Genomic DNA, 11822 nt, shown 5'->3' with positions numbered 1-11822 from the left:
GTCGTCTTCACGTTATCTCCCTTTACCCCCTGGGCATTTCACTTTCCACCACTGCGATTTCATCAGAGATGTTTTGTTTTTATTGCACCCACCTCCCAGTCCTTTGTCGCAGTTGTTTACAGGAATATAAAACTAATCATAAAGTTCTGCGTTCTGTGAACAATAACAAAAAAAAAAAACCATAGCGGTAGAAAGGTTGGATGTGCAGAATTTATTTTTTTTTCCCCTTCCTATCTTCGCATGTCAGTGGAGCGAGACCAGAGAAATGTTGATCATATCCTTAAACTCCAATCATTCATCAGCTAAGACCCCATGCTAGTTGTCATCCGCAGCTTTATTTTTTTTTTTTTTTGAGAACGTCGACATCCTTCAAATGGAGCTCACGTCACATCAGAACCAGTTCACCATCTTCCAGACTGCCGTCTCCTACCACACCCCACCATTATTTTGCGGTATATGTGCACGTAACGAATCACGTACCCGGATGTCGCACCGTCCTCGCAAGTGTATAAATTTAAAGCAGGGACGCGGTAAATTGTGTACTGAAGCGTAAGACCTTTCAACTATATATAAGTGATTAAATTCAACTCGTATCACTACACCTGATTTCACGAGCACACTAGGGTCTACACAACCAGGTCTCCTGTCACCCAGGTCCCCATTTGCAGCTCGCCTCTTACTCTTTTGTTACTCACCTGGCAACAACCCTTTGTCGGCTGAAGCGGAAACAAGACCATTTAAATTCCTGCTAGTCTTCATAAAAGACTAAGTACTGCAGATATTCCTTTAACTGAGGTTTTTATTTTTTTAATTATTTTAAGTTTTGTGCAATAAAAATTAAAAGTGACTGCCTTTGCTGAAACAAAAACCGTATTTTGCGAAAACGTAATGCAGTAAAAGCTTTCGAACTCTCTTCTACTTACGAGAATATCACTTGTTCTCTTCTACCTGTGAGAAGTGATTAATACTTATATATAACTTCTTGTTACTCATTATTAATTGAAAACAAGTTTTGTGTTCTTAGACTTTTCCTAATTCTCAGTTTTCTTTCCAGTGCCGGCCGAATACCAGTGTGGCTAGAGTACGAACAGTGTGAATACCCGGGTAGCAATATGTGCCTTCCCAAGCATTCAAAAAAGAAAATTTTAATTTAGATGTGAACTGTCCCCTGTTTCCAGACGCGATCGAATGTACTTCCATATTAATTTTGGGTGAAACTGTGATCAACGAGCGCCGTAACAGCGTACTACGTCACACTAGTGCACCATTCACAACATTGCCAGCAGTCAACACCAGTCAGAGAGAGAGAATGAGCGACAGTTCGGGTATTCGGATGCTGACAGTCTGCATTTCTAGTGGTTCTGAAAACTACTTTAGCACGAGAAATGCAGCTTTTCAAAGTCGGAATAACCCGAGCTGTCACTCTGACTGGTGTTGATGGCCGGCAATGTTGTGAATGGTGTACCAACGTGACGTAGTACACTGTTAGCGTGACGTAGTCCAATGTTAGCGGCGCTCGTTGATCGCAAAAACAAATCGCGTACTTTGCTAGCGGATAATTAATTAACGGAGGCTGAACTTTACAGGTTAGGTTTATATCGCCTACACCGATATCTGCAAAGAACGCGAACTATTCAGGTTAGTCACTAACAAAGACGAAAATCCTGGAGCTCTTTCGTTTGAGTTTAAGGAAGACTTTGTCGTGAGATTCATGCAGACACAGTTTGTAACGGTGTATTTTATTTTAATTTTTTTTCTCCCTCTCTTTGGGAAGATAGAGTGGTGTTGAATACTTAGCATTTTAACGATGTGAATTTTCTGTCCTATATATATATATCTAATACCTGAAATTTGAACAAGAGAATTTAAATTTGATCTGCTGTGCTTGCATTGTTGTGTTCTGATTTGTCACATTCACATTCCTATCACATTCATCACCCCAGACTTCAGCAAACAGGACAGGGCCACTGTGATACCTCAAATACTGTTTACTGGGAGGGCGCTATTAACGCACACGAAAATACAAAGATGAGATCACCTATTCCTTAATATGTTTTTGTGAACTTGTTTCTAAACATGGATCAGTGACTTTTCTTCCTGCTCCTTAGTCATTGCATGAGCGTCTTAACATATCACCTGACGAGTTATTAACGGGGCTCAACCGTTTCTAGGAAGCCGCGTGACTGTCCGCTTTAGCGAACGAGAGACGAGCAAGTTCGATGGGTAGGTAGTTTTGAAAAGGTGTACTTTTAATCGTAATTACTGCCACCAGGCCCGTTCTTACCCCCCGCGGGGCCCGAGGCATAGAGTATGTGCGGGGCCCTTGACACCACGATTACGTTGTCATTTAATGAAATGTGCGGGGCCCTAGGCAGATGCCTCGTCTGCCTGCCCCTAAGCACGGCCCTGACTGCCACTATACTCCTCTAGCTAGTTTTGTTTTGAAAATCAAAGACAAGGGAGAGAAGAATAGTTATGTAATTAGTATTTAATAAAACTAGTGATGATAATTTTTTGAAGTCTTGCTTTAATTTTTTTTTTCATGATGCCTTTTCTTTTGAATTTTCTATAGAAGAAAAAGTAAACGAACTAAGAAGTACTGACCAAGGCCGGGTCCCTTCACAACCGCGAACCCGGGTACACCACCCTCCCTGCCTCTACCTGCATGTACACGCTCGAGCGCGCAATTTCACGCAAGCACGATCGCAAGTGCTCACAACACCTACACTTGGGATTCAGGTCGATTAATTTAGAAAGCGGTATGTAAAGAATCTTATCCTGCATTCCCATTGGCACGCAACGGTCCAATCGCTCAGTTTGCCGATCTTGGGGTGCAGGTGGGTAGGACAGAGCTCTGGCTTGTGTACCCGAATTCCGGTCCCGTTGCTTCAAGACGCAGTTTGAAGCTAGTCTAAAGAACGGGTTGAGAAGAGAGCAAGGTGAGATATTTACCACCTTGACTTGAAAGCAAAACCTGGGAGCAGCAGCACCTTGAATAGCAGGTTACCTGTCATAAAATTGCAGACCAGAACAGCGGGCCACATTCTGTGCCTGGCAACAGCAGTCATTTTGTTGACACGAATGATTACGGATCAGAGATCTTGGCCTTTTTTTTAACCATTCATTTAAAACAGAACCGAATCCATGTTGTTTTGTTATAATTCAAGCGGTGTCTTTCCTGTACTCTGCTATCGTATCACCCTCTGCCAACAGAAAAAAACGTGTTTTTTTTTCAGCCGCCAGCATAACAATATGTGTAATATATATTTGTAAAGAATCTTTCGAGCCGAGAATATACAAACAACGTCGACTTGCAATGTAACTGTCAATTAAAGTTTGGTGAAATGTAGCTGGCAATCGTCAGGACGAGGACAGTTCATGTCACTACGTTTTCTTGTAATATCTTGGATAATACTTAAAAGAAATCTTTGAAATTATATGTTCAAGAATACCTCACAGAAAACAACACTTGTGTGAAATGTGTTATTAAATATAAGTTTCCTTAAGAAGTATACACTTTTGAAATAAAAAAAATGTGAAGATCTGCTCTCTAACATCTCACTACCTATGGTTTGCCTGAGGGTTATTTATTTTACCTCTACCCGGGTTTGCAATTTTAGTCGCTCGTTGTGAGAAATAGGAAATGTATTATCAAAATATACTTATGTGGAATACGTCTGTGATTGAATCATAAATTCCGAGTGTTCAAAAACATTGAAAAACAGATGTTTCATCATTTTGTGAGCTGTCCTCTCTAATGTCGAATATCGAAAACTTCTCCAGACGCGACCAAATGTTCGTCCATATTTTGTCGGTTAAGAACAGATTTAAGATGATAACATCACATTTACATGGTCCATACAAAAAGCAGCTTTTAAAGTTTTTTTTATGACTCTCGATTTGCGCTCGGAAGGTGGCGTTGAATATCAGCAATCTTACGAAATGTATTTTCTGTCATAATATATATATACCTAGAATTTGAACAAGGGAATTAAAATTTGATCGGCTTTGCTTGGATTGTTGTGTACTGACCTGTACCTATCCTATCACATTCATCGTGCACAAAGAAGCCTCTAAACTACACACCCGACTTTACAAAGTAGGATAGGGCCATGGGATACCACCCGTAAGGTTTTTTGGCCAGGGTAGAGCTATTAACACTCCTGATAATACAAAGATGAGATCACCTAGTCCTTGATATGTTTTTGTGAACTTGTGGCTGAACATGGATCAACGACTTTTCTTCCTGCTTGTTAGTCACTGACGAGTTATTAAAGGGGTGCAGGCGTTGCTAAGAAGGCGCGTGACGATTGCGAGCGAGAGACGAGCAAGTTCTGTGGGTAGCTGGGGGTCTGTGTGAGGGGAGAACTCTTGTCACGTGTGTTCGATTCTGGGTGCGTCTCGTACGTGTACACCCTATCTTTGTGGATAGAAAAGTGTCTTCTACTGCTGTTAATTTTGCGGTTGTTGTGTCTGTTATGTTTTGCCACGAATGGATGATTTATAAATACTTCTACTCGAACTATTTTTCGCGCGCACCCACCCACATACACACGCGTGCGAACGCAAGCACGCTCTCTCTCTCTCTCACACACACACACATGTTGCAAGAAAGAGACAGAGAGGTCTATCCATACATACATCTGTATTAATCATTTGTGTGTGTTTCATTTTTCTCCTTTTATCGCCCTAGTTACAATAAAGACTAATTTTTTAAATTGATATTTATTATACAACTTTTCTTGCTGCTTCAAATACTGCATGTATGAACAAGATAAAATTATTAAAGTCATTCACTCAAATATCACAATAATTAGTGATAATGCATAACAATTAATTTAGTCGTTAAATGTCTGATTTAAACAAATTGAGTTAACAATAGGGACAGGCTGATTGTTACCGTTTCAAGCCTGCTTTAAACCTTTGGCTTCCTTAGCAAATTAATTCTTTGTTTTTATTTTCCTTATTTGCTTGTTTTGAGTTTTGGATGTTTGAGCGAAAGAGCAAAGTCTAACCTAATCTTTTTCTTACCATTGGACAAACTCACAGATAAAGAATTCGAATATGAAGTTTACTGAATCAGTGTTAAGAATTTACATATTGCTTACATACAGGACTAAACATCAAAAAGTAAATTATGAATAAATATTATAGATTTATTTTCGTGTTTATTTAGTGAATACATCAAAAGAAATTCAACACTAAATACAGTACAATAAAGCTGAAAAAGTTAATATTTCGTGCCATTTGTTTTATTCCTCCATTCTAATAATTTGTTAGGGTAATTAGCAAGGCGATGGTTCAAACATGGACAAGAATAATGTTCTAACCGTAAAACTGATATACTGACGACTACAAAATGAAGCTGAAGTTCATGACATACACAATAGTAATTACTAAATACACTGCTGGCTACCTATAGAAGTTAAATACACCTGATTCCTTATGAAACTTTGAATAAAGTTTCTCTCAAGCATCTGTGTCTAAAATCAGCAAAAAATTGTTTTTCTCGACAGTATTTCAGCTGAAGTGGCAGAAGACTGACAATAATCAGCAGCTCGTGGATGTAAATGGAAGGACATTTGTCTTCCCACTCGCTCTCTTTGTTGCCGGTCACAAGTCCACACCAGCTTGTCTTTTGGGCAAACAGTGAATCTCATATCAGATAAAGAATATTAGAGATAAATTCGCATTTTATTTTTTACATATATTTATAGAAAAATGATGAAAGTTAAAAGATGTGTATATTTACAGGTCTTTGCGGAAACGAAAAGAAACAACGATTGGTACTTGCCAGAGTTAAATTTGGTCTTCAACAACAGCAGCAGCAACAACAACAACAACAACAAGAACAACAACAACAACAATAATATATTATTATAGTTACTTAAAGAATGCTAGGAAAAATAACGGGACGCATTAATGAATAGTAATAAATTCTGAAATTCTAGGTGGATTGATTGAACTAGATAGTATGACATAAACTCTAGGAAATTTAAATGTTTGATAAGCATGAGACAATCCACATTTTTAGAATTTAACAGACTATTACAATATTAAAACAACATCCGGTATAATACAAATGTTAATAAATTTAGGATGCTTGCAAACATATCAACGAAAATCAATATATAAAAATACACTGAAGCCAAAATATGTTTAGATAAGATTTATAGACAGTATATTGGCTTTATCAGATACTTATCGGTGATTATTATGTTACAGTTATTATGTTCAGATATGTTATCCTGTTTTGATACATTCTATGACCAATTGGATGTGACTACTTAGATGGAGTAATGTATACATCTGTGTATATGTCTTCACGTACATCTGTAAGCTAATAATGTAAATAGTTTTACGAGGTTATCCCTTTCAGTTGAATTCTCCATGCAAAGGACATGGCAATAAAGACAACGCATGTATTTATCAGAGTCAGTCAAGAAAAAACTGCCTCCAATATTATTATAGTGGCCTTAGTCTCATCGAGATCCTGTAGGGCGCGACATTTCCAAGGTCTTTGATCCAGAAGACCTCGCTGTCCACTCCCGTCCTCAGGCCGTTGGCGGGCTGCAGCAGCTGACCCGTGGGGTTGCACGTGCTGCACGTGTTGCCACGGAACCACCAGCCGCCGCTGTGACGACTTGCGCAGTTGACGCTGCTGTCGCCGTCGTTGTCGCTGTCGTAGGTGCTGAAGTTGGCGCCGCGCAGATCAGACAGACAGTCGCCGGCAGGGCTTGGTGAAAGTTTGATACTGTCAAAGGTAAACTGATACAGAGACTTCTCGTCCTTCACTTTGAAGTTATTGTAAGCGGCCTGCAGGAGTGTGCCATTTGGCTGCTCTACCTGGATTGAAAAGGACTTGAACATGTCATGGTTAAAGTAAACACTATGGGTCATTAGCTGTTACACATTTGACTCATAAATAACTGACTTTCCAAGGCAAAATTCAGCATTTTTTATTGAAGCACTTTGCGGTAGACTATTTCTGTGTTGTGTTTCAGTAAGTGTCCTGTATCTGTAGATTGCAAGGTATGACAAGACAGTCTAGTCCTGCTTTTCTTTACATGCTGTAGTAGAACATATACCACTGTAAGCAAACTATATTAAACTTGATCTAGACTTTTTTACACCAATTATATCTGTCAACATAGATACCTGTACTACAAGTCGGTAGCTGCGATTCTGTGACGTCAACAGGTGGATCTGTTCAAGTCCCAGCCAATGGGTTTCACTTAAATTACCGAACCCCTCGCGGTACTCTCGCCAAGATCTCGTAAAATTGATTTTGTTGTTCCGTCTAATCATCACAGTAGAATACTCATTGAAACAATTGATTGGAAATGTAATGTTATTTGTAGGTAATACCATCCGTATGGCTGACTCCACTTGTCCATTTATCCCGTAGTCGGAACAATCTTAACAGAAAAGACAAAAGAGTGTCTTCTGTTACAAGGTGTATTATATTTCACATTAATTATTCTGTCATCTTAAATTTATCTGACAAGTGTTAAATTCATTCAGCAAGTATGAAAACAGGCAACAGTCAAATCTCAAAAGCAGTAAAAGAAACTGAAAAGCAGCCCAGAATAGCAACATAGGTCGGACAGGCAACAATATATAGTTTGGAGGCGTTTATTCAAGAGAGATAATCAGTATTTTAAGTACGAATAGAAATAAGTTTCTCCTTTGATCACCAATATCAATGTCTTGCAGGATATTACTCATAACCCATGGCAGGTTTGTTTTTTTTTTTTTTTTTTTTGCTTCCATCGCATCTCTTCATATTGACTGTGGTATCTCTTGGATGCTTCTAGCAAGTGTGTCTACCTGCTTTACAGATTATCAGAGACAGAATGAGAAAAATGATTTCAAGAGCAGGAATACGGCACCTCTCATCGGTCCCAGCTCGCAGTTATCTCCCACGTAACCAGGCTGACAGTCACACTTGTCACCGCTAGGTGTCCCTCCGTTTCTGCAAGAATGTCTCTGAAACAATGCAGTATTTTTATAACCAATCTTTATTTCCTTTTTTCACGCAAACCTGTTAAGAAAACCAAGTCAGCTTATAAAATAGTTTGGTGGTTTGGCAAAGTTTGCATTTTTGAAGTGATCATAGAATGTGCTCATCAAACGTACCTCTCTTTTTAAGTCTTACAATACTGATTTGAACATACAATACTTCCTTCTCAGATCAGAAAGACCTACATACACAAACTTCACAGTGTATGCAAGCAAAACATATCCTTGAGAATTCTTTAAAAATATATTAGCGAGCACAATGATATGAGAATAAAATTCAACCATGTCAGAACCGCTATTGTACATCGTAGCTGTAAATGTTATAACAAAGTAAGACAACCTGTGCCATGTCTGCTTTACTGGAAGAAGGTACAACCTCCTCGTTACCTTCTGTAAATATATCCTCCCGTCCTGGATGTCCTCCATGTTGAGGCAATCTGCCGCCGCTACCTGTGGAGACAGGTGACAAGTCTTGGCGGCACGATCAAAGACCACGGAGTTGCAGGTGGAGACGAAGCGCAGGCGACGGTGCAGCTCAAGGTGCTGGTGCTGGTCACTGCCTGCGCCACCTGGTAATCTCGGGGCACGTGACGTGGACAGGCGGGAGGCTTGTGGAACTTGACCGAGCTGAGCCCATCTTCCTGACAGAGATACAAAGCTATCTGGCAGTGGAGAAAGAAGAGAATGGTCATGATGTTTCCATGAGAATACATGCTGACACAAGATGGCTTAATAAAACCGTGGAAACAATTTCAATGTTTGGACTCAGCTAATTTTCTCAGGTCTGTCACTCAGGTCCCACGAAAAACTCCTCTTTATCTGTTATCTGTATCATAAGTAAGCATGATTGTTGTGATTGTTGTTGGTAACGTGGTATAGTTCTGATTTGAAACGCAAGACCTGAGAGCCCATCAGTTCCAAAAATCTCCACCTGACCTTTATTGTAATTTTTAAGACAGAGTGGGACAAAGCAGAAGTGTTGCAAACATTATTCTTGTAGTCTTCCTTATTCGTCCATATTGATCGTTTCTGCCTCTTGAGTCGGTCGCCCGGAAGTCCTGATGACCCAACTGCACCCTGAGAACTGGTCGCGCGTTGATAATGACTACGCATGCGTCAAGCTCTTAATTTTTCTTCTTTTTTTTTTTTCGAGTGGCAGCGTGACTATGTCTTCAGCTTTTCTGCATACACACAAACACAGTCACAATCACACATGCGCACAGACACAGACACACATTTGCGGACACGCACTCACACACACACACACTCACCCACATAAATGCACTCTTCCTTGTCTTTGTGATATCAAGAAAACACAATTGCTGTGTCTTGCCCCAACCTTACTCGATGAGGGAGATCCGACAGTACCGCGAGTACCATCTCCTCCCACTCTTGCCCAGTCACCTGCCACCCACACAAACGTTTGTCATTCCTACTTTATTTATCCACCGCCCTTTCTCGTCTGTCTTCAGGAATTCGTTGGTGTCTTACCGAAGACCGCTTGTATTTCCTTCTCATTCGCGCTACACTCATGTCTTATCGACTCGCAGATTTCTCCACACATTAAATCGTTGACACAGCCAAAAATAAAGCATGGGAGTAGAATAAAATAAATAACGAATAGGTTTGAAAATGTTACCTTGGCGAGGCAAGGAATTACTTTTTAATCGCTGACTTCTGAACTTCTTCTCTATACACACACATATCAGCTTCCTTTGTCATGTCAGCCAATGTCGTCTGCGTTTTTGTTTTGTTTTTTATTTCGCGAGAGTGAACTCCCTTTGACTAGCGTTTATTTTCACTTCCACGCTTTTTACCTTAACGACATGTACTTAAATACGCACCTAAACTGCATGCCTGACATCCATCGAGAACCAAAAGTTTCTTAAAGCACTTCAAAGAAACGTGCATTTTTTTTTACTTACTTTGAGCAAAATAAGATAATACAAAGCAATGCTGGTTCTTTTTCACACCCTACCTTTCGCAATATCACGTTACTCTCAGCTCTTGTTCTTGTTATTTGGTTCCTCTTTGTGTTTTCTGTATTTTATTTTATTCTTCGTTTAGTAGGTTGTTTATTCTTTTATAGTTTATATTTTATTTGTTTTCCTGTCCCTCGTTCTTCTGTCCATGTTTCGTGGGGACGTATTGCTCTGACGGACAATGACGTAAATACGGAAAAGAGACAGAAGGAGAGACAGAGACATACAAAAAAAAAAAAAGGAAAAGGACTAAGAAAAAATTAGAGAAAAGACAATAAACAAGCATGAAAGCCAGTTAATATCCAAACGAAACACGTAGGTGTTTTAAAGCATAAAGCTGCAGGTGAAACGCTCAAACACTCAGATTCTTCTTTGTCAGAGTTCAAGAAATTTGTCCAAAAGCTTCATTTGTCATTAGAACCAGAACGACTTCCTGCACACAGAATGCTTTATTCTCTGTTCGTAACCAGAATGTCATGCATGAAAGCTGTCGGGGGTTGTCTTGAGTTGAAGTGACTGCTGACTGCGGCGACAACAAGGGGAGCGAACTGAAGTGTGTGTGCACTGTCCGTGTCACTGAGGTCCTCTGTAGGTTGTATGCAGGATACACACACGTGCGCACTCATCCAACACACCCACACCCACACACACACTCACTATCTCACACACACACACTCTTCCACAAACACACACACGAACAGATATAACACACTATACGTACGCACTCATGAAACTGTGAGACGAACACACGCATAAATACGCTCACGCACACATACACACAAAGCATACACATTATCATCATAAACGAAGAATTAGCATGAACCTATGATTATCATATCCAATTATCATCGCCAACATCCAGCATAAATCACCGTCAACATATGGTCCACGGACGACTCACCATGCCTACTCAACCATTGTCGTCCGTACATATATTAAGGATAAGAATACGGAGTCTGGGTCCAATGATAGCTGTATCTGTTTCAATTCCTTGCTTGAGAATGTTAACAGTTTTGAAAACTGATATGAAGGGATTTCCCGCCTTTGACTTGTGATGTGTAATCATATCATTGAATGACCTGGCAGTGACAGGATGATGGATTGTCTTTCCACCCTCGAGCTCGCTGCCACCAGATTCCCATTGTTTGAAGTATATCTCAGGTTGTTTAGAGCATTGAAAAAGAAAATATGCGAACACAGATGACAATTAAATGGCTGCTGTATCCGGAAAGCAAAAATCTAGTTAACTTTTATTTATTTACTTCAGGATGACATCGTTGTCATTGGACCTCATCGTTTTGCTATTCTTTTGTTTGAGTCTTCGCGGCAATAATATTAAAAACGATAGAATGGCTTAAAACTCGGACGAAATGTACAATGTTTACCATATGAGCCTCCCACTTGCTTAGGCACAAAGGACTGATAATCTCATAATGATAGTCGACATCTTCACCGCCAGGTATCGTTATTCATGAACTCACCTTCGCAGAAATTCAAGCAGAACCGGACACGGAATTCTACGATATGTTTCTTTCTTCAGAAAAAGAGCAGATTTATGGAAGTTTAAAAAAACTAACCTGATCCTTTACTATTCATTATTTAGCCTGGTAATGTAAAATTTGTGTGTGTGTGTGTGTGCTTGTGTGTCTCAAAAGCTACAGTCTCTGCTCTCATTCTTGTCTAACACTACTTATACATGAAGACACATTTTTAAAATTAATCTTTCTTATGCGACTTCTCTTGCTGCTTTTAAGTGTTGCATGTATAAGAGATATAAAGTTATTATAGTTCTTCATTCACATAAGACGCAATAATTAG

At 39.6% G+C, this 11822-nt stretch overlaps 1 protein-coding gene across 1 annotated transcript; it reads right to left on the bottom strand.

The window, feature by feature from the left end:
• Positions 1-5906: 5906 nt before the first annotated feature.
• On the bottom strand, positions 5907-7414 carry LOC112572242 (angiopoietin-related protein 1-like). Its single transcript, XM_025251816.1, has 2 exons — positions 7159-7414; positions 5907-6846 (listed from the first exon to the last, which is right to left on the bottom strand). Exons 1-2 carry the CDS (start codon positions 7369-7371, stop codon positions 6466-6468), a joined length of 594 nt encoding a protein of 197 aa, XP_025107601.1. The 5' UTR covers positions 7372-7414; the 3' UTR covers positions 5907-6465.
• Positions 7415-11822: the final 4408 nt, after the last annotated feature.

The sequence above is a fragment of the Pomacea canaliculata genome, linkage group LG9, assembly GCF_003073045.1.
Source record: "Pomacea canaliculata isolate SZHN2017 linkage group LG9, ASM307304v1, whole genome shotgun sequence".
Classification (NCBI taxonomy): domain Eukaryota; kingdom Metazoa; phylum Mollusca; class Gastropoda; order Architaenioglossa; family Ampullariidae; genus Pomacea; species Pomacea canaliculata.
Note: the sequence above shows the minus strand (reverse complement) of the source record. Positions and strands in the feature narration are given on the sequence as shown.

Coding starts and splice junctions, on each gene's coding strand:
- LOC112572242 (XM_025251816.1), bottom strand. CDS start 7,371: ATGGTATTACCTACAAATAACATTACATTTCCAATCAATTGTTTCAAT. Junction 6,847..7,158: donor GCTACCGACTTGTAGTACAG/GTATCTATGTTG, acceptor TTTTCAATCCAG/GTAGAGCAGCCAAATGGCAC.